Source organism: Martes martes, assembly GCF_963455335.1.
Source record: "Martes martes genome assembly, chromosome: 9".
Classification (NCBI taxonomy): Eukaryota; Metazoa; Chordata; class Mammalia; order Carnivora; family Mustelidae; genus Martes; species Martes martes.
Genome location: NC_137896.1, coordinates 60035313 through 60055918, shown reverse-complemented (window position 1 = coordinate 60055918; position 20606 = coordinate 60035313). Strand labels below are relative to the sequence as shown.

The 20606-nt window shown below is 35.9% G+C and overlaps 1 protein-coding gene across 1 annotated transcript in view; it reads right to left on the bottom strand.

Moving 5' to 3' along the window:
- Positions 1 to 20606, bottom strand: part of AFF3 (ALF transcription elongation factor 3) — a 534056-nt gene that overhangs the window by 150690 nt on the left and 362760 nt on the right. Inside the window, exon 9 of the mRNA XM_080814081.1 lies at positions 15105 to 15156. Coding sequence (XP_080670207.1) covers positions 15105 to 15156 — 52 coding nt within the window. The remainder of the gene's footprint in view (positions 1 to 15104; positions 15157 to 20606) is intronic.

Here is a 20606-nt window from a genome sequence, read left to right as displayed (position 1 = left end):
ATGGAAAGACAAAGTGTACATACACACCATGGAACATTATTTCATTATATATATATATATGTATGTGTATATACATACATACATATATACACATACATACACATAACACACACCATGGAATATTATTCAGTCATAAAAAGGAAGGAAATTCCTTTTTAAAGAGGAAGGAATTTCTGACACAAGGTACAACATTGATAAACCTTTGAAGACATTATGCTAAGTGAAATAAACCAGACACAAAAGGATAAATACTATATGATTCCCCTATATAAGGTCCCTGATGTAGTTAAATTCATAGAGATAGAAAGTAGAGTGGTGGTTGCCAGCCAGGTGAGGGGGAGATGGGAGTTACTAGCTATGACAATTCATTAATTCAGTGTATTAGCAGAGTTTCCATTTGAGGAGATCAAAGGAGTTCTGTGGATGGATGGTAGTGATGATCGCACGGTGACGTAACTGTGCTTAATGCTACTAACCTGTACACTTAAAAATGGTTAAGATGGTAGATTTTATGTTACATGTACTTTACCATAATTACAATTTTAAAAAGACATTAAATTTAAAAAAACATACTGAGTAACCCTGACCTAGATAACACTCCGAGAAGTGTGTTTGGATGGAGTCTGGGCATAAAGGAAAGAGAAAGTGTGAGTCTCTGGGGAACGAAATAAGTCAGGGAATACAGTGCCTAGTTTTTCTGAAGAATTCTCTTTTGTGACCTCTGGGACCATGGGTCTTGCAGTCTGGTGTAAAAACACAAAAGAGAAACTTTGTAATCTTGCTCTGTGATGGCATAATTTCCAACCTACATTCTTGGTTTCATTTCGTATTTTAATTTGAGAGTACAACCAATATGATAATAATGCCTAGTTTCCCCCTCAGATAAAACTGATATACACATGTCTTCTCTTCCAACAAGGCTATCCAGCCTTGGACTCATTGGTATCTGAGTGTTGGGTCAGGGCCTTCCTTCCTTATTGAATAAACCATGCCTCTTAAAGGCCTTCAGCCTGAGTTTCTTCATCTACATAATGAGGGGGGTCCCAGGAGCCCTAAAGGCCCTCCTACTATATTTTTTATTCTTGGTGTCCAAGAGTTGAAGAAACAGAATCTGGCCAATTTTTTCTAGGCAAAGTCTGTACACCAGGTTTCTCATTTTCTTAGCAGACAGAATCCTGGCAAATTACTTAAACAGATACGGAAAGGAAGTCTCTGGGGACAGACACCTCACAGACTAAAAGAAAAGCCACAGTTCATTATTTTAGATACGGATTGCTGTGGCCAAAATAAATATCAGGAAGGTTTCAAACTTCTCTGAAAACACACACACACACACACACACACACGCACGCACACATGCCCCATCTATAAAACCATCTTTCAGTAACAGTTTTCAAATCAACTTTGATCTCTCAACTTCCAGAACCTATTATACAATCAGTTTGCACAAACTTATTATTGAAAGCACATGCATAAGTGATAGATTTCTTTGTGTTTGGCATACAATTGTTTCTCTGTGTATTTTTTCCTCCATATTTAACATTTTCTAAGACAGCTCTACAATGGGCATAAAAAGTGTTAAATGAATATGGTCATGGACTATTTATGTCCACCCAAAGTTTGTATGCTGAAATTCTAACCCCCAAGTGATGGTATTAGGAGGGCCTTTGGAAGGCACTTAGAACTCATGCCCTTATGAGAAGAAATATAATAAAGCTTGCTTCCTCTCTCTTCTCTGCTTTCTGCCACGTGAGGACACAGCAAGAAGATGGCCATCTGCAGGCCAGGAAGTGGACCCTCACCAGATGCTAGCTCTGCCAGCACCTTGATCCTAGATTTCCCAGCCTCCAGAACTGTGTGAAGTAAATTTCTATTGTTTACAAGCCACTCAGTCTATGGTAGTTTTTTTCTAACAACCTGAACTGACAAAGACAAATATTTTTCATTGATATGGACTTTCATCTTTGTAAATGACTCACAGAGTTGGACATCATATACATGGAAAGGATCTTTGGGCATCATCTAGACCCACTCTGTTCCACCAATCAATGACAGCCACATCTTCTAAGACAATTAAAAACAGAAGTCAGTGGTGAATTTTTCAGGCTCCTCCAGGCCATGCATTCTTCACAGGGAAGACATAAAGCCACGTGCTCCTTGCCTATGCTCCTATTGTCTGAAGGCTTGGAGGAGAGCTCTTTCCAGTTAACATCTCCAGACTAGACTCACCACTCGCCCTTCTTCTCTGCCTCAGCTCCACTAGAAGACCTTTTGAAACTTTTGTTTTTATCACTCTTCACCCCTTCTCAGTTTACTTTTTTTTTTTTTTAAAGGAAAGATTTAAATTCTGATTGAGCTCTGATCATTACCAACTGCTGAGATAGGGTTGTTTTCTATCTTTTGTAAGTCATGAATCCTGTTAGGGTTTCAGTAATAACTTGATTTGGTGCCGACCAGATAACTGGCACTTTCTATACATTAATTTCAACTACTGTATAAATTCTGGAGAAAGAACATCGTGCGAGTCATTCTAATTCAGTTTGAGCTTATGATTTTACTGTACCATGTGCACACCTGAGGGACCTTTCTTTTTCTGTCTCCTTTGTTTATTTTTTTCTCCTAGGAGGTGAATAGTTTGTGTTTGATCCCACTTCTTTAATTTATGAAGGTGATTTCAAATCTTCATGAAGTTTTTAACATTGTAGGTGCTTTGTTCAATGAAGGGTCATCTACAAATGTAGAAGGGACCTGCCTCGGAATTCTTTTTTTTTTTTTTTTAAAGATTTTATTTATTCATTTGACAGACAGAGATCACAAGTAGGCAGAGAGGCAGGCAGAGAGAGAGAGAGAGAGGAGAGAGCAGGCTCCTGCTGAGCAGAAAGCCTGATGCGGGGCTCAATCCCAGGATCCTGGGATCATGACCTGAGCCGAAGGCAGAGGCTTAACCCACTGAGCCACCCAGGCGCCCCTGCCTCAGAATTCTTACAAGCGTATGCCACTGACCTCTCATTTGAGAGTGGATTTGTTAGTGGTTGGCAAGTCTGGATTAAGCAAGCACAGTGACTCTGTCAAACTGTGGCCTTCATAGTATCTTGGGCATCTCCACTTGCTCACTATTCCTAGGACTTTCTAGTACAGATAACAAGCTGGCAGGATCTCGATTTACTCTTCCTCTGCAGGCACCACCTTAATTGCTTGCTCTTCCTGGCCTGGTTATTGTCTCCAGTGAAACTTCAGAAGAGCTCACAGACAGCAGTAGAGTGGGACAGAGAGGTTAAGAACTTGGCTTACAGGTTCCGAATCTTGGGTCTAAATCCTGGCTTTCCCACTTAAAGCTAAATAGAGCAGAAACCTTAATTCTCCTCTTGTTTCCTGTAAAATAGGGTGTTATTGGATTTTTACTAAAAATTAGAGGTGATAAAACATGGTGAGTGTTTAGCATAGTACTTGGTTAAGGTTAAAGCTCAAAACAGGTCAATTATCACCAGGTAGAAAAGCTGCCACATAAATTTGTCCTCTCTGTAAATTAATCTTGTTATTTAGTTGAGGTAAAATTTATAGACAGTGAAATGCACAGAACTTAAGTATAAGATTCCGTGTGGTTTTGATGAATGTATATCCTTCTCACACAGTCCAAATTAAGATACAGGACCCTTCCGTCACTTCAGAAATTTCATCATGACCTCTTCCAGTCAATCCCCAGCCCTTCATAGCCACCACCAGCGATGAATGAGAGTTCCTGTTGCTCCATATCCTTGCCAGCATTTGGTGTTGTCAGTGTTCTGGGTTTGGGCCATTCTAATGGCCATTCTAACAGTGGTATCTCAATATTTCAACTTGCCTTTTCCTTGTGACATATGGACTAAGAGCATCTATTCATGTTAAGGTCTTTGGCCCATTTTTAAATAGGCTTCTTTTCTTACTGTTGAGTTTTAAGAATTCTTTGCATACTTAGGATACCAGTCCTTTATCAGATGTGTCTGTCACAGGTATTTTCTCCCAGTCTTACTCTCTTGACATTAACTTGTCTTCTTATTCTCATCTTCTCATTCTTCTCACATTGTTTTTCATGGAGCAGATTTTAAAATCTCAATGAAATCCACTTTATCAATTATTTCTTTCATGGATTATTCCTTTAGTGGTGTATCTAAAAGGTCATCACCATACCCCAGGTCATCTATGTTTTCTCCTATATCATCTTCTAGGAATTTTATAGTTATGCATTTTATATTTAGGTCTGTAACTTTTAACTGTTAACTTTTAACTGTTAACTTTTGTGAGGGGCATAAGATCAGTCTAGATTCACTTTTTTTCTGTGTGGATATCCAGCTGTTCCAGCACCATTTGTTGAAAAGATTTTGGTCCATTGTACTATCTTTGCTCCTTTGTCAAATATCAGTTGACTATATTTATGTGGGTCTATTCTGTTTCACTTATCTATTTCTCTATTCTTTAGCCAATACCACACCGTCTTGATTACCGTTGCTTTGCAGCAAGTCTTGGAGTGGGGAGTTTCAGTCCTCCAACTTTGCTCTTCTCCTTCAATATTGTGTTGGCTCTTCTGGGTCTTTTGGCTCTCCATATAAACTTTAGGATCAGCTTGTTGATATCCTCAAAATAACTTTTTTGATTGTGATTGCATAGAATCTACAGATCAATTTGGACAGTTTGGTGACTTTTGATTAGAAGTATTCCATTGTGTGAATATACCACAGTTATTTATCCATTCACCAGTTTATGGATATTGGGGTTGCTTCCAGTTTTTGACTATTATGAATGAAGCTACTAAAAATATTCTTGTACAAATCTTTTAAAGGACATGTTTTCCATTTTTCCTGCATGAATGCTACAAAGGGAATTGTTGGTCACGTGATAAGTATGTGTTTAATTGCTTGGTCAAGCAATAAATGTGTATAAGAAACAGTCAAATCGTTTTTCAAAAATGGTTATGCCATTTTACTTTTATACCAGCAATCCATGAGATTTCCACCTGCTCCAGATCCTTGCCAATATTTGGTGTTGTCAGTGCTTTCAGTTTTAGCAGGTGGGTGTAGTGGTGCTTTAATTTTTATTTCCCTGAAGAAAAATGTTATTGAAGTGACATCTTGTAAGACATTAAAGTGAAATGCATCTTTTAAGCTGCTTGTTAGCCATTTATATATATTCTTTTGTCTGTTTGAAGAGGTTGCCCATTTGAAATATTCATTTCTTTATCATTTTGTTACTGAATTGTCAGAGTTCCTTATGTATTCTGGATACTAATTATTTGTCAGATATATGTATTGCAAATATATTCTCCCAGTTTGTGTCTTGCCTTGTCATTTTGATGAGAAGATATTTTTAATTTTGAGGAAGTCTAGTTCTTCAGGAACTAGTTCTTCTCTTATATGTTTTTGTGACCTCTGTAAGACATCTTTGTCTATCTCAGGCTATGAAGATATTCTCCTGTTTTCCGCTAGAAGCTTTATAATTTTAGCCTTTATAATCAGGCCTATGATTCATCTCAAATGTATGTGGTATGAGAGTCCTGTTTTTTCCCCCCACCAGTTGCTCCAACACGATTTGTTGAAAGCATTTGGCTTTTGCCACTAAACTGCTTGGTAATTCTGTGAAAAATCAACTGACCATGTATGTAGGGGTCTATTTCTAGACTCTATTTTGCTCCATTGATTTATTTGTCTGTCTTTATGTCAATGGCACACTATAGTACTTCAGTTTTATAAGTCTTGAAATTAGGAACTGTAAGGCCTTCAACCTTGTTCTTCAAGATTGTTTTAGCTACTTAGGTCCTTTGCTTTTTTATAAACATTTTAGAATCAACTCATCATTTTCTATGTAAGTGTTCTGCTAGCCTTTTGATCAAGATAGTGTTGAATCCACAGAACAATATGAAAAGAATCAACATATTAACATAATTAAAATCTTCCAATTCATTAACATCTGTCCATTCACTTAGGTCTCAAATTTCTCTCACCAGTGTTTTATAATTTTCAGTGTACAGGTCTTATGTCTTTTGCTAAATTTATTATGTATTTTGTCACTGTAAATGAAATTCCATTTAAAATTTCATTTTTCTATTGCATATTGCTAATAAATAAAAACACAACTGAGTTTTGTATGTTGACCTTGCTTAATTCATTTATTGATTCCACTAGTTGCTTATTAGGTCTCTGAGGATTTTCTTTATAAACAATCATTCTTTTCAATCTTTATGTTTTTCAGTTCTTTTTCTTGTCTTATTGCACTGACTAGAACTTCCAATACAATGTTGATAGAGGTGGTAAGTGCAGATATCATTGCCATGTTTTTGATTTTAGGAGGAAAATGTTTGGTGTTTTGTCATTAAATACAGTATTAGGGGTAGGTTTTTTATTGTAGGTGCCCTTTATCAGGTTGATTATGTTCCCTTCTTTCTTCTACTTTGCAGAGATTTTTAAAAAATCATGAATGGGTGTTAATTATGCTAAATACTTTATCTTCATCTATTTAGAAGATCATATGGTTTTTTCCTTTATTCTATTAATATGGTGGATTGCATTAATTAATTTTTCTGTTAAACCAACCATGCTTCCCTGTGATAAACCCCACTTAGTCATAGTTAATCATATATTTTTTTCATATATCACTGGATTATACATGATAATATTTTGTTAGGGAATTTTGGGATGTTTATGAAGGATACTGGATTATTTCATTTTCTTATAAGGTTTATGTCAGATTTTGGTATTGGGGTTATACTGGCCTTTTACAATGAACTGGGAAGTTTTTCTTCCTCTACCTTATGAAAGAATTTGTGTAATGGTAGTTTTATTTTTTATTTCATTGGCATAAACATTTTTTTATTTGAAGTTTTTTTTAAATAATTTTTTTAAAAGATTTTATTTATTTATTTGTCAGAGAGAGTGAGCATAGGCAGGCAGAGAGGCAGGCAGAGGCAGAGGGAGAAGCAGGCTCCTTGCTGAGCAAGGAGCCCGATGTGGGACTCGATCCCAGGATGCTGGAATCATGACCTGAGCTGAAGGCAGCCGCTTAACCAACTGAGCCACCCAGGCGTCCCTTTATTTGAAGTTTTGACAGAATTTACCTGCAAAACCATCTAGCCCTGGAGGAATCTTCTTTGTGGAAAAGTTTCTATTACAAATTCAGTTTTTTAAAATAGTAATAAGGGTGTTCAGATTTTCTAAATATTCTTGTGGCAGTTTGCAATTTACGGTAAACTGCATATTTTCAAAGAAAGTCACTATTTCATTTAAATTGTCAAATCAACTTGCTAAAAGTAGTTAATAATATCCAGTTATTATTGTTAAAATTTCTGTAGGATATGTGTTAATGTCCCCCACTTCTCATTGCTGATGTTAATTTGTGTTTTCACTCTTTTTAATTATTATCATCAGTGTTTGTTAATTTTATTAATCTTTTAAAAGAACTAAATTGTGGCTTCATTGATTTTTCTCTATTATTTGTTAACTCCTATTCTTATTTTTTATCATGTACTTCTAATTATCTTGGGTTTAATCTATTCTTCTTTTAGAGCTTCTTAAAGTGGGAACATAGGTTACTGATGTTCAACACTGTTCTTTTTTTAATACAAGCATGTGAAGTTGCAAATTTCTTTTTTGTATTGTTTTAGTGAGTCCCATAATTTTCATAAATTGTACTTTCATTTTCAGTCAGTTAAAATTAATTTCTAATTTCCCTTGTTATTTATTCTTTAACTCAAACACTATCTAGAATTGTTATTTAACTATCAAATACCTAGATTACTTTTTTGCCATTGACATATGTAATCATGTTGTGATCACAAAATGTACTCTGTAAGATTTTAGTCCTATGAAGCTCATTGATATTTCTTTTATTGCTCTCAATAGGATCTGTCTTGGGTGAATACTTTGTGTGTACTTGATAAGATTCTGTAATTTGCACTCGTTTGGGGCAATGTTCTATAAATGTCAATTAGGTCAAAGTGGTTAATAATGTCCAAATAGTCCACATACTTTCTAATATTTTGTTTAAGTTTTCTACTGATTACTGAAGAAAGGGTTGTTAAAAACTGGCAACTATTATTAAAGATCTGTTAGTAAATACATATGTAATTATGATTGTTATGTTTTCCTTATTAACTAATCGTTTTAGCATCAGTTAAAGGTCTTTGTCTGAAGGTCTATTTGGCAATATTAATAGTGTCAGACTGGCTTTCCTATGCTCACTGTTTATAGTCTATCTTTTCCACCATCTGGCCTCAAACTATTTGTGTTTTTATATTTAAATTGCTCATCTTGTTGACAGCAGAAAGTCTTGATTTATGCCAGTTTGACAGTCTTTGCCTTTTAACTGGAATGTTTAGTCCATTACATTTAATGCAAGTATTGATACGGCTGGGATTACGTTTACAATTTTTCTATTTCTTTTATATCCATACCTTCTGTTTTTTCTTTCTGTTCTTTCTTTCCTCTCATGTATTGTATTAACCTATTATTTTGGTATGACTTAATTTTAGCTATGCTTTTTTGGGTAAGTGATTGTTTTTGGTGGTTTTTCTAGGTATTATACTATGCATACTTTTCACCAAACTTAGATTTAATATTATGCTAATTCACATAAAATGTAAGAACCTTGTAGTCATGCAATTCCATTAGCCCTTTCTTATTTTTTGTGCTAGTTTTGTCATATATTTTACATCTATATACAGCCGACCCTTGAACAAGAAGGGCTTAAACTGTGCAGGGCCGCTTATGTGAGATTTTTTTTTTTTCAATAAATACAGTATAGTACTAAAAATATATTTTCTCTTCCTTATGATTTTTCTTACACTATTCTTTCTCTAGCTTTATTGTAAGAGTACAGTATATAACACATATACAAAATATGTATCAATTGACTATGTTATCTGTAAGGCTTACAGTCAACCACAGGTATTAGTACTTAAGTTTCTGGGGAGTCAAAAGTTGTATACGGATTTTTCATTGCATGGTGGGTCAGAGCTGAACACCTGCATTGTTCAATGATCAAGTGTACATTGCAAATCCCACCAAACAATATTTTATTTTTTTACATTAATGTTTCATGTTTACACATACATTTATTTTTTCCTGTATATACTCCCTTCTTAAAGGGCTGAGTTATTATTGCCCTTATTATTCAGTTATTATTGCCCTGATATTATTGCCTTTCAGCCTCATAAATTTCCTTTATCATTTGTTGTAGCACAGGCCTATTGGAATGAATTCTTTGATTTTGTGTGTCCAAAAGTTTTTATTTCACCTTCTATTTTGAAGGGTATTTTTTACTAGTGTTAAAATTATGACTTGACAGTTCTTTCTTCAGCGTTTTGTTTTCAGCACTTTAAAAATGTTTTTGCATTGTATTCTAGCATCTGAAGTTTCTGATGGGAATCCTTCAGTTAGTTATATCACTGCTCCCATGCGCATATAATTTTTTCTTCATAACTTTCAAGAGCTTCTCTTTATCTTCAGTTTCTAGCAATTTTACAATAATGTTCGGTTTCATGTGTATTTATCCTTCTTAGGGTTAACTGAGCTTCCTGTATTTATAAGTCAATGTTTTCACCCAGTTTAGGAAGTTTTCGGCTATTATTTTTCAAGAATTTTTTCTGATCTCTTTTCTCTGGCCTCTCCTTCTGGGACTCCAATTACATGTATATTAGACTACCTGATATTGTCCCATAATGCACTGAGGCTTCGCTCATTGTTTTAAAATTTTTATTCCCACTGTTCTTCATACTGATAATTCTGATTGGCTATCTCTAATTTTCATTTCAAATATTGTTCTTTTTAGTTCCAGAATTTTCATTTGGTCCTTCTTTATGTTTCCATTTCCCTGCTAAGATTTTCCTTCTTTCAGTCATTATGATTTTTTTCCTTTACATCCTTGAACATATTATAAGAGATGCTTGAAAGTTCCTGTCTGAAAATTCCAACATCTAGATCACCTCAAGGTCTATGATAGTGACTACTTTTTCTCTTGATTATGGATCACATTTTCCTATTTCTTCACATATCCTTTAATTTTTTTTTAAAGATTTCTATTTATTTGACAGACAGAGATCACAAGAAGGCAGAGAAGCAGGCAGAGAGAGAGAGAGAGGAGGAAGCAGGCTCCTTGCTGAGCAGAAAGCCCGATGCGGGGCTTGATCCCAGTACTCTGAGACCATGACGTGAGCCAAAGGCAGAGGCTTAATCTACTGAGCCACCCAGGCGCCCCTATCCTTTAATTTTTTGATTAGATAATGAATATTGTCAATGATACATTATAGAGAGTCTAGAGTCTGTTTTCTTTCTTTAAAAATGTTGACTTTTCTATTCTATCAGACAAATTATTAGCTGATCGCCTGAAATTTGTGGGTACTTAGTGTTATACTTTGTCATGATCCATTTTGGTTTTGTCTTTAGTTTTTAGGTTGACTCCTTTATTCTTAAGGCATAGCCTCTCGAGGTTTCCAAAAACAAACAAACAAACAAACAAACAAAAACAAAAAATAAAACTCAAGGTATTTACCAAGCTATTATAATTGGATGGGATTCAAATTCCAAACTGTTCAGGCAGTAGTTGTAGGTATTAGGCAGCAGTTGAAATCTCTGCTCAGCCTTTCAGCTTTTTAGCTATTGTTTTCCACTGGGCTCACTGGCATCTTGCTGACACATATGCAGTTTAGGGATCATCAAAGGATTGAGAGAAATTTATATAAAGAAGTAGAAGTCTATTCTGTATGGCTCCTTGCTTTCTGGAATTTCCTCCCTTAAAGCCCATCTACTCTGGCATCCCTGGACTCCACTTCCTGACACTTCAAGGAAATATGACTGTGGCTTTGTCCTTGAATTCTAGTTGCTCTTTGTGGATTGAAAGTGCTCTCAGGGGAGAAGCTGTATAAATGTAGATCTCAACTAGTCCATTTCCTTCTTTCAAGGAACAAATTCCCAACATTATCTGCCTTCTTTTAGTCAACCTCTAATGTCTTCAAATAGTTTTTTAAAATAATATTTTGTTCAGAGTTTATAATAGTTATTGTAGGAAAGTTAATCTAATATAAGCTCTTTTATTATTGACATAACTGAAATTCTCTCACAGAAATTTTAATTTATGGGTTTGTGTGTGTGTATGTTAAGAATAAATTGTCTCTCATCTCTATGAATACTCATAGGATCATTAAATAATATATCCTGAGGGGATCCTCGGGTATTATCCAAGTAACTCTGTCCTACCAGGCAATGACTATCTAAAATTTGTCATGCTTAATCTCCTGTTTTTATTTATTCATATATTAGTTTCAGGTGCACAACATAATGATTTAATATTCAGTTGACCCTTGAACAATGCAGTCAATACCCCAAGCCCCATATAGTTGAAAATCCGTGTATAACTTTTGACTCCTCCGAAACTTAACTACTAATAGTCTACTGTGACTGGAAGCCTTACTGACAACACACACAAGTCAATTATACATATTTTATAAGTTATATGTATTATATATTGTATTCATACAATAAAGTAAGCTAGAAAAAAGGTTATTAAAATTATAAGGAAGAAAAATACATTTATAGTACTGTACTGTATTTTATGGAAAAAAAAACCCACATATAATCAGATTCGTGCATTACAAATCTGTGTTGTTTAGGGGCCAACTGTATGTATACACTGTGAAATGATCATCACATTGTCCAGTTAACATCCACAACCATACATAGTTACACTTTTTTTCTTGTTTTGAGGCCTTTTAAGATCTATTCTCTTAGCATCTTTCAAATATATTATAGAGTACTTTTTTTTTTTTAAAGATTTTATTTATTTATTTGACAAAGAGAGATCACAAGCAGGCAGAGAGGCAGGCAGAGAAAGAGGAGGAAGCAGGCTCCCCGCCGAGCAGAGAGCCCAATGCGGGGCTCCATCCCAGGACCCTGAGATCATGACCTGAGCCGAAGGCAGAGGCTTAACCCACTGAGCCACCCAGGCGCCCCATTATAGAGTACTTTTAACTACAGTCAGGATGTTGCTCATTACCTCCCCAGGACTTACTTATGTTACAGCTGGAAGCTTGTACCTCTCGACTACCTTCTCCCATTTTGCCCATCCTTGCGCCCCCCATCCCTGCCTCTGGAAACCATCAATCTGTTTTGTTTTGTTTTTAGCATTTCACATATATGTGAGATCATATGGCAATTGTCTTTTTCTGTCTGACTTATTTCACTTAGCATAATGCCTTCAAGGTCCACCCCTGTTGTTGAAAATAGCAGGATTTCCTTCTTTTTTATGATCAAATAATATTCCAGTGTGTGTATGTGTATGTGTGTGTTTGTATGCGTGCATGCATCATATTTTATTTATCAATTCATCCAGTAGTGGTCACTGAGTTTATTTCCATGTCTTGACCATTTTAAATAATGCTAATATCTTGCTTTTAAAAGAGGCCAGGGAAGAAAGATGCTTCTTCAGGAAATGAGTTCCCTGTCTGGAGACTCCCTATTATATACTATAATTTAAACCCACACAACGGCTTTAAATGACTCATAGGGTCACTGAATTATAGAGACAGACGGATGTATAAGCATTACTGAAGCTGAGTTTGTCCCACTAAACCATGAATGTGAAAGAAGTATTTTTCCTCATGTTTATGTGTATGCTATTTATACTTTTCTTTGTTCTGCTTCTTCACTCCTTCCCTCCCATGGAGTTCATCATTTTTTGTCTGTTTTACTTAGGTTCTTTCATGCTGTTTCATCTTCAAGCATCTATACACTCTCTGTTCTCCCAACTTGGCTTCTGAATCATTTTGGTTGCTCTGAACCTTAACATTATGAGTTGAATCATTTACCCCTCAAAATTCATATGTTGAAGCTCTGGCCTCCAGTACCTCAGAATGTAACCTTATTTGGACACAAGGTCTTGGGATAATAAGGTAAAAAATGAAGCCATTAGGGTAGGCCCTACTCCAATATAACTGGCATTTTTATAAAAAGGGGAAATTTGGACACAGATACACACAGAAAGAAGATTATGTGAAGAAACACAGGGAGAATATGGCCATCTGTTAAACAGAGAACAAGGCCTGAAACAACAGATCCTTTCTTCACAGAAGAAACTGACCCTACTGACTGATCTTAGACTTTTAACCTGCAGAACTGTGAGACAAGAAGTTTCTGTTGTTTTAGACACCTGGTCTGTGGTACTTTGTTCATAATATGCTCCTCTTGTTTAATTTCAAGAGAACCACTGTTAGAGGGCTCAAGTTCAGAATTCTCCACTTTATAAAAAAGGTTAATCTATTTGAGAGAGAGAGCGGGGTGGTGGTAGAGGAGAGGGGCAAAGAGAGAGGGAGAGAGAGTCCCAAGCAGACTCTGTGCTGAGCATGGAGCATGACCCTAATATCCAGACCCGAGCCGAAACCAAGAGTCAGATGCTTAACTGACTGTGCCCCCCAAGTGTCCCCAGAATTCTCCACTTTTTAAAGAGAAATCCTTTCAACCTAAGACTTTATTTCACTATTTCTAGTTCAAGAGGCAGGATGTGAGGCAGATGATGAATATGGGGTGATGTTTCAAGCTTTTAACATAATGACATCTCCAGAGGGTTTACAAGTAATTCCTCAAACAATATATTTATTTTTATAAGAGACTAACATATGGAAACCAATTCCTTTAGAGAATAAGCTTTTTAGAAATGCTTAAGGGAAGAAGAACTAATGACATATCAAACTGCATTAACAAGATTGGGGTGTGTATTAAATGTGATTTTAAAATTTATAAAATTAAATGTGGAATGCTAGCAGTTTTCAACATATTTTATATATTCTGTCTGTTTTTAAAACGATTTTGTTAATGGGAATTTGAAAAATTGTTGTTCCTATAATAATTAGCACTTTTATAACAATTATTTATAAAATACCACTTATTCCCAAATAGCTCACATTCTAGTTGCATTGATTCTTATCCAGTTTCAAGTGTTACTAAAAAGAACCAAATTTTTAAATGATTCTACCCTTTTCAGTTCTCTAGAATGCCTCCAGATGGCATTAAAACCCTTTTTCCATTATATTTTGCAGCACAAAAATTTAAAAAATTAGTGCTATTTTAACCACTTAAGACTAGTTACATTCACTCTTTCATCAGAAATCATGACAATAGGACTATTTAGACCTCTTAGGCAATATCTTAAGAAAGACAAACATAACTACATCCTTTATGAAATACATATGGAAGCCAAAGGAACTTCCCAGACTGAGAAACAGATCTTGGACAAAATAAGACATTCGGTAATATCCTATCACAAAGTGTGATTTCTAATGAATAGGATTTTAGATTCTGAGTAATATGAGCCATGGCCTACACATAGGAAAATTCACAAAGCTGTCTTATACTAAGAAAACATATCTCACCCCTCAGAGTGATAAATAAAGATTCTTAAGGAACCAACCCATTACTGATTCCTGTGAAGCTAATGTAATTTGTCAACTTGTTAATTATTTAATTTAAACTTTGGTGGAAAAATTTGGTAACAAATGAATCACTGAAAACCCATTTGGATTCTTTGAGGACTGAGAGGAGAAAGACAAAATATGGAGTGAGGAACACATGCTTTCTAAGCACTTTTTCTTACGTTTTAAAAACTGTATTTTTGAATTAAAAAAAAAACAAATTTTTGGGATTCCAGAGGCATTTCTAATTGTATTTTTCACATAATTCCGAGGTTAGAGATGGCAGGCTTTTAAAATGACATTGGTACTGCACAGGTATGTAGGACAGAGTATCTCCCAGTATGTGTGAAAAGTCTTGTAATTATTTATGACAGTGCTGAAAGGCTCCAACGAAATTCTAAAGGGTTTGCGTCCTTTCTCCCTGACAATATACACCCTGAAATCTTATTACATTTCTATTTTATAAGGAGAAGTATTTGCACTTTTAAGATTACTCTTATTGTGACAAAGCATAGGAAAGACCTCAAATTGTGTCCGCACCCAAAAGCACTTAAAAAGACATCATCATGAGAAAGAGAGCCACAGGCTTCCTTCCATTATTATGATTACTCTTACAAGATACTAGCACTGTTTCATATTACAGGCATATTATCTGGATAGAAACAGGAAAGAGACTTACGATGTATTCGATGTGCCATTGTCTGGACTCTCTGGCTCAGCATCACCTTTCTCTTAAAAAGGAAGCAGAAAAAAAATACCAACATGTGAATGTTATGGTCTTTAAGATTTAAGAGAGATTAAATATATTTCCATGCTCCTATTAAAAATCTTTCAAAATGTGCAGCAGGGGGCTTTTAAAACATCTTTTTTTATTGTCTGAGAACCGGATTTGCAAGTAATTTCTTCTCTGTGTTCCAAATGCCCAGGCACGGATCTGTGAGTAGGTACTAAGGAGCTGTTTGCAAACAACCAGAGGTTCAGAGTGGAGACCTTGCCAAAAGATGAATATCTTACAGATGGAACCTGTTTCCTTCCACTTCATTTTAGAGAAAATTTAAGGAAATAAACTCCATCAGCATTCTACAGGCAAGGCATTTTGAACTTTGATCCTTTCTGCTAACATAAGCCAAACCAGGGAAGACTGTGTAAGCCCTTGGAGGAGAGAATTTTACAGAACACTGAGGCTGCACCGCAGCTTCCAAGATCCCCAAAATTTCTACCCTACTGAGAGCCCTGGCAGCACCTTTTGTGAACCCTGCTTTAATGCAGAGTAAGATGGAAACCAGAAATCCTTCCAGACCATCTGAAAGTCTAGCTACAGAAATGTTTCTGCGGTCTGTGGTCATTGAAGACTTAATAGGTTTTAATTAAGGAAGCCTGGAACCATTTCCCTTTTTATAGTTTTTAAAAGGGCAAATTCTCCTAGCAATACACATAATGTAATTCTTAGAACTGTGACCATTGAGGGTTTGAGCATGCATCCCCATTTTGTAATGTGCTTCCTCGAGGCTAGAGGATGGAAGGAGAAGGGTCAAGACTGCACGTGTGAGTCAGTTATGTTATGATGGTTGTGTGGTGCTGAAATTGAGTAAACCCTAGAGAAGGTTGTGGAGTGTAAGAAATGGGCCTGATGGTGGCAACTTGCATTGCTTTGTTCTTTCCCATCAGGCCTGAACATCCTGTAGAACCTCAGGCCTATGCCATGACATTAGCTTTGTGGTCACTGAGTCTCAGGAATGACCCCCTAAATTACACGATGAACACATCCCAAAGATATCATCCAAACTGAATTCCAGAGGAAACTTTACACTATCTCCTCTTTTTCTTATAGGAAATTAAACAGTTGTGAAGAAGAGAAGGCATAGTTACATAGGTAGTTCACACATCTAGCTAATATATAACTTGGTATTAATAAGTGTACACAGCGCCAGAAAAACCATGGGGGATAGTCACTCTGTTAAAAAGTCACAAAATTGATTTAAGTGCCTTGATCACAAACACTGATGAGACGAGGCCCCATCACGGACAAAACCATACTGAAATAAAAGAGGCAGCAAATTCACAAACTTGCTTTAAAGCTCATACTTTTATACTATATTTTTGTTTTCCAGGCCAGTCCATGGTGCACTCATGTAGGAGACATGTAAGGCCTCATCAGCTGGCTTTAGTGCTGGAAAATAACCTAATTTAGTACTCTCCAGAATCATTTTCCTGCTAAGTAACCACGATTCCTGCCAGGATCCCCAAATAAGAGCTGTAATACCTGCATTCTGTAAGACAAACCCAATTGGAAGCTTAATTTCTCAAACATATTGATGTTTTTTCCCCTTGAATTTGGAACAACTGGTTACTTTCCCAAGTCTATAGCCACCAGTAATAACCCCACATACAATCATAATCAAGAACTTATAACGGCAGCTTCCGGAGCAGCAGGCAATGGTAAACAGTTCTAAACAACTTCTGTCAAAGACACGGGAAATCAGTAATATAAACAGAGACAGTTAATTGGATGTCTGAATAAGGATGCTTTACCTTGACCCACAATGCTGACAAGTAGCCTGTAGGTTGAGAGGGCACAGGCCTCATTGCGCATGGGATCTGGGGGCTGCAGGAACTGTGGGCTGGATCAGCACAGGGACGAAGCTGCAACTGATTACCTCTGCTCTTAGCAGCACTGATGTTGTGGCAACAGGGAAAACAGAATAGGAGGGTCACAGTGGGGCCAAACGGGGCATTTACAGACGGCCAGAGAGTGAGTGTTCTCAGCAACTTCAGTGCTGATAATGAACTAACCTTTCAGGGGAAAAGTAAACTCAGAATGTAGACAGGGATTAAAGCTGTGTTTGTTGTTCAGAAAGAATAAAATGCATAACTGTCCCCATCATCTTGAAATTTTAGGTGATGCAATTTCTGAAGTGCATTTGAAATGTTCAAGTGCATCATCAGCCATTAAGAATAGTGCTCTCTTTATCGGGACCCAAGGGAAATGATCAATGTATAATAGAAACCGCCCCCCCCCCCCAAAAAAATTCTTAGTTGGGTGCTCAGGAGATGTTTCCCTGCAGCCAACAAAGAAGACCGTTTGGGGTCACCCTGGTTATTTCAGCTGTTTTCATGACAGATACCACACTGGTCTCTGGGGGAAACCTGCATTGATCATTAAGAGACTGAACATAAAAAAATGGTTCAGGAACAGTGTGGTCATCTTGCATGTGGAAATATAATTACAGAGAGGAAGAGAGCAAAAAAAAATGAGCCATAGGATATATATATCTGTACACACACGTAAATGCATATATGTATATATGTATATGATATGCATACTTTCAGGTTGATGCTCCCCGTTTGTCCTCTTGAGCTTTCCACAGAACCTAACATATACTACATGCTCAGTGTATGTCCTCTGTCTCCTGACCTGTCATAAATACAGTGGGAGAAGAGGAGAAAGGGGCACTCACCATGGAGATGAATATACAGTTTGAGGTATAAAACAGCTTGATGGCCCCAATAAGCCACTTAAAAAAATTACAGTAGCTACATTTTTAATCCAATCAATGCACTGAGGACTTATACACTGGGCACTCTGGTAACACGAAGATAAATAATACCTAATTCATTCCCTTTAAATACATAACGTGACGGCACTGCCAGAGTACGCACTCTCCATCAACAGGGCTACGGGGTGGACTAAAGACTATTGAAAAGGGACAAAATACACCTGCAGTAGCCTTTGTTCTTCTGCAGAGGAAAGTTTTGCTATGTTATGACATTTCTTTTTTTTTTAAATTTATTTTTATATATTTATTAATTTTTATTATTATGTTCAATTAGCCAGCATATAGTACATCATTAGTTTTGATGTAGTGTTCAACCATTCACTGGTTGAATGGGTTACTTTCTAAAAAAAGTAATCCATGTTCACGGTAATGACTTGGCTTGCTTTTGTTTTTTGTTCTGTAAGGCCTTCAACCACTATGGTAAGTGATACACTTGTTTCTAGATATATCAACTTTAGACAGTGTGTATTGATTTCTGATAGAAAAGGCAAGAGATAAGGTACTTAAGATACTACCACCTCTGCTTACAATTCTTACTGGTTCTGTTATTACTTGTAATGTCTCTAGTAGGTATTTAGAACTTTAACCTTCTATTTCTGGATTAATCAACTGCTGACAGTATCTTTTCCTTTATACTATGTGAAATGAGGAAATTCACTCATTTATTCTTCCCTCCTTTTGCTGCACACAACTCTGTACAGCTATACTTTTCCTTCTACATAGCCAAGATTTAAAATATTTATATTCTGTTCATTAATTATTAATAAGCCACACTCATTAATTTTAATTTAATTAATGATTAAATTTTTGTAATTGTAGGCACATTAGAAAAATTACAAACCAATAATCAGATTTATAATATTATAATAATTAAATATTAGTCACTAAAGAACAAAGTAGTAAGACTAAACGTATATAGAAGGGAACATCACTAACTGAATGAAGGCAAGTGTTCTTGGCATTTAGGTCAAATGTATTTCCATTCTTATCTTCATCATGCCACATGTTAATCTGTCTCAATGAAAGGCTATGGTTTTCCTAAAAAAATGTTGAACAGAGATGTACATGGTGGCTCATTTGATTAAACATCTGCCTTCAGCTCAGGTCATGATCCTAGGGTCCTGGAATGGAGCCCTCCATCAGGCTCCCTGCTCCACGGGGAGTCTGTTTTCCCTCTTTCTCTCTGCTCCTCCCCCCACTCATGCTCTCTCTCGAGCTCTCTCAAATAAATAAAACTTTAAAAAAATGTTAAATGGAGGATCCATTTAAGGTACATAAAATGTATATGTCTATGAATGTTATATATGCAGTTTTTAAAAGGTTAACAATGAGTTAACTGTAAAAACACCTTCCAGACCAGGAAATCAGTATTGTCAAGAAATAACCCAGAAACTTCCCGGGCTTACATCCTCTTTCTGCCCTCCCCTCCAGCTATCTAGAAATGGAATTTTGTGTTAATCATTCCCTTTCTTTTTTTAAGGTTTTTTTTTTTTTAACCACCCAAGTATTTATTAGTAGATAAAATATTCTTTAGTTTTTCCTGATATAAATTTTACATAAATGGAATGACACCGTATGCATTCTTCTGAGACTTATTCTGTCACTCAATGTCACTCAATGTTATGGTTTTTAGATTCAGCCGTCACGTATTGTAGCCTTGGTTCACTCATTCTCATTGTTGTGCAATATCTCCTTTTAAAAATCTACCATGATTTTCTTTTCATTTGACTCTTGATGGACATTCATTTTTTCACTATGAATGATGTCATTACAAACATTCATGAACTTCCTTCCTTGTGCATGCTAGGAGATCTGGGACATGACGCTTACATATTCTTTACTTTGCTAGGGAATCCTAAACTGGATTCCACATTAACTTATGGTTACACTTTAAAAATTTTTTCCAACTTAATAATGTAAAATGTAATTTCACTGTGGTGTTTGCATTTCTGAGTGCCAATGAGGTAAATATATTGTGCCTGCTCTTTGTGACACTCCCTGTCAATTCTTAAAAAAAAAATTTTTTGTAGTATTATTTGTTTTTTTTAATTCATACAAACATTTTATTTTCTTGATACAAGTCTTCTGCCACATTATACATGCACGCACACACCCCAGGGAATAACTTTGCCCATTATGAGTCTTTTTGCTCTTTTTCTGGAATATTTGAATGATTATAAGTTCTCAATATTAATGTAGCTGAATTGATCAGCATTTCCCTTTATTATTTTGTTTTAAGAAATACATCAAAAGATGTTCTATGTTATCTTTTGAAAGTGTACATTTTTTCTATTAACATTTAGGTCTTTTAAAAATACAAGGAATAGGGGCTCCTGGGTGGCTCAGTTGGTTAGGCATCCAACTCTTGATTTTGGCTCATGTCATGATCTCAGGGTTGTGAGATCAAGCTCTATGTCAGGCTCCATGCTCAGTGGGGAGTCTGCTTGAGATTCTCTCTCTCCCTCTCCCTCTTCCCCTCCTCTCCGTAAAAATAAAATTAAATAAATATATAAATAAATCTTAAAAAAAAATGAGGAATGGTTTTTGTGTATGCTATAGGGTAGGAGTTAATTTCATTTTTCTCCCTATGGATAACCAATTATTCTGGTACTATTTATTAAAAA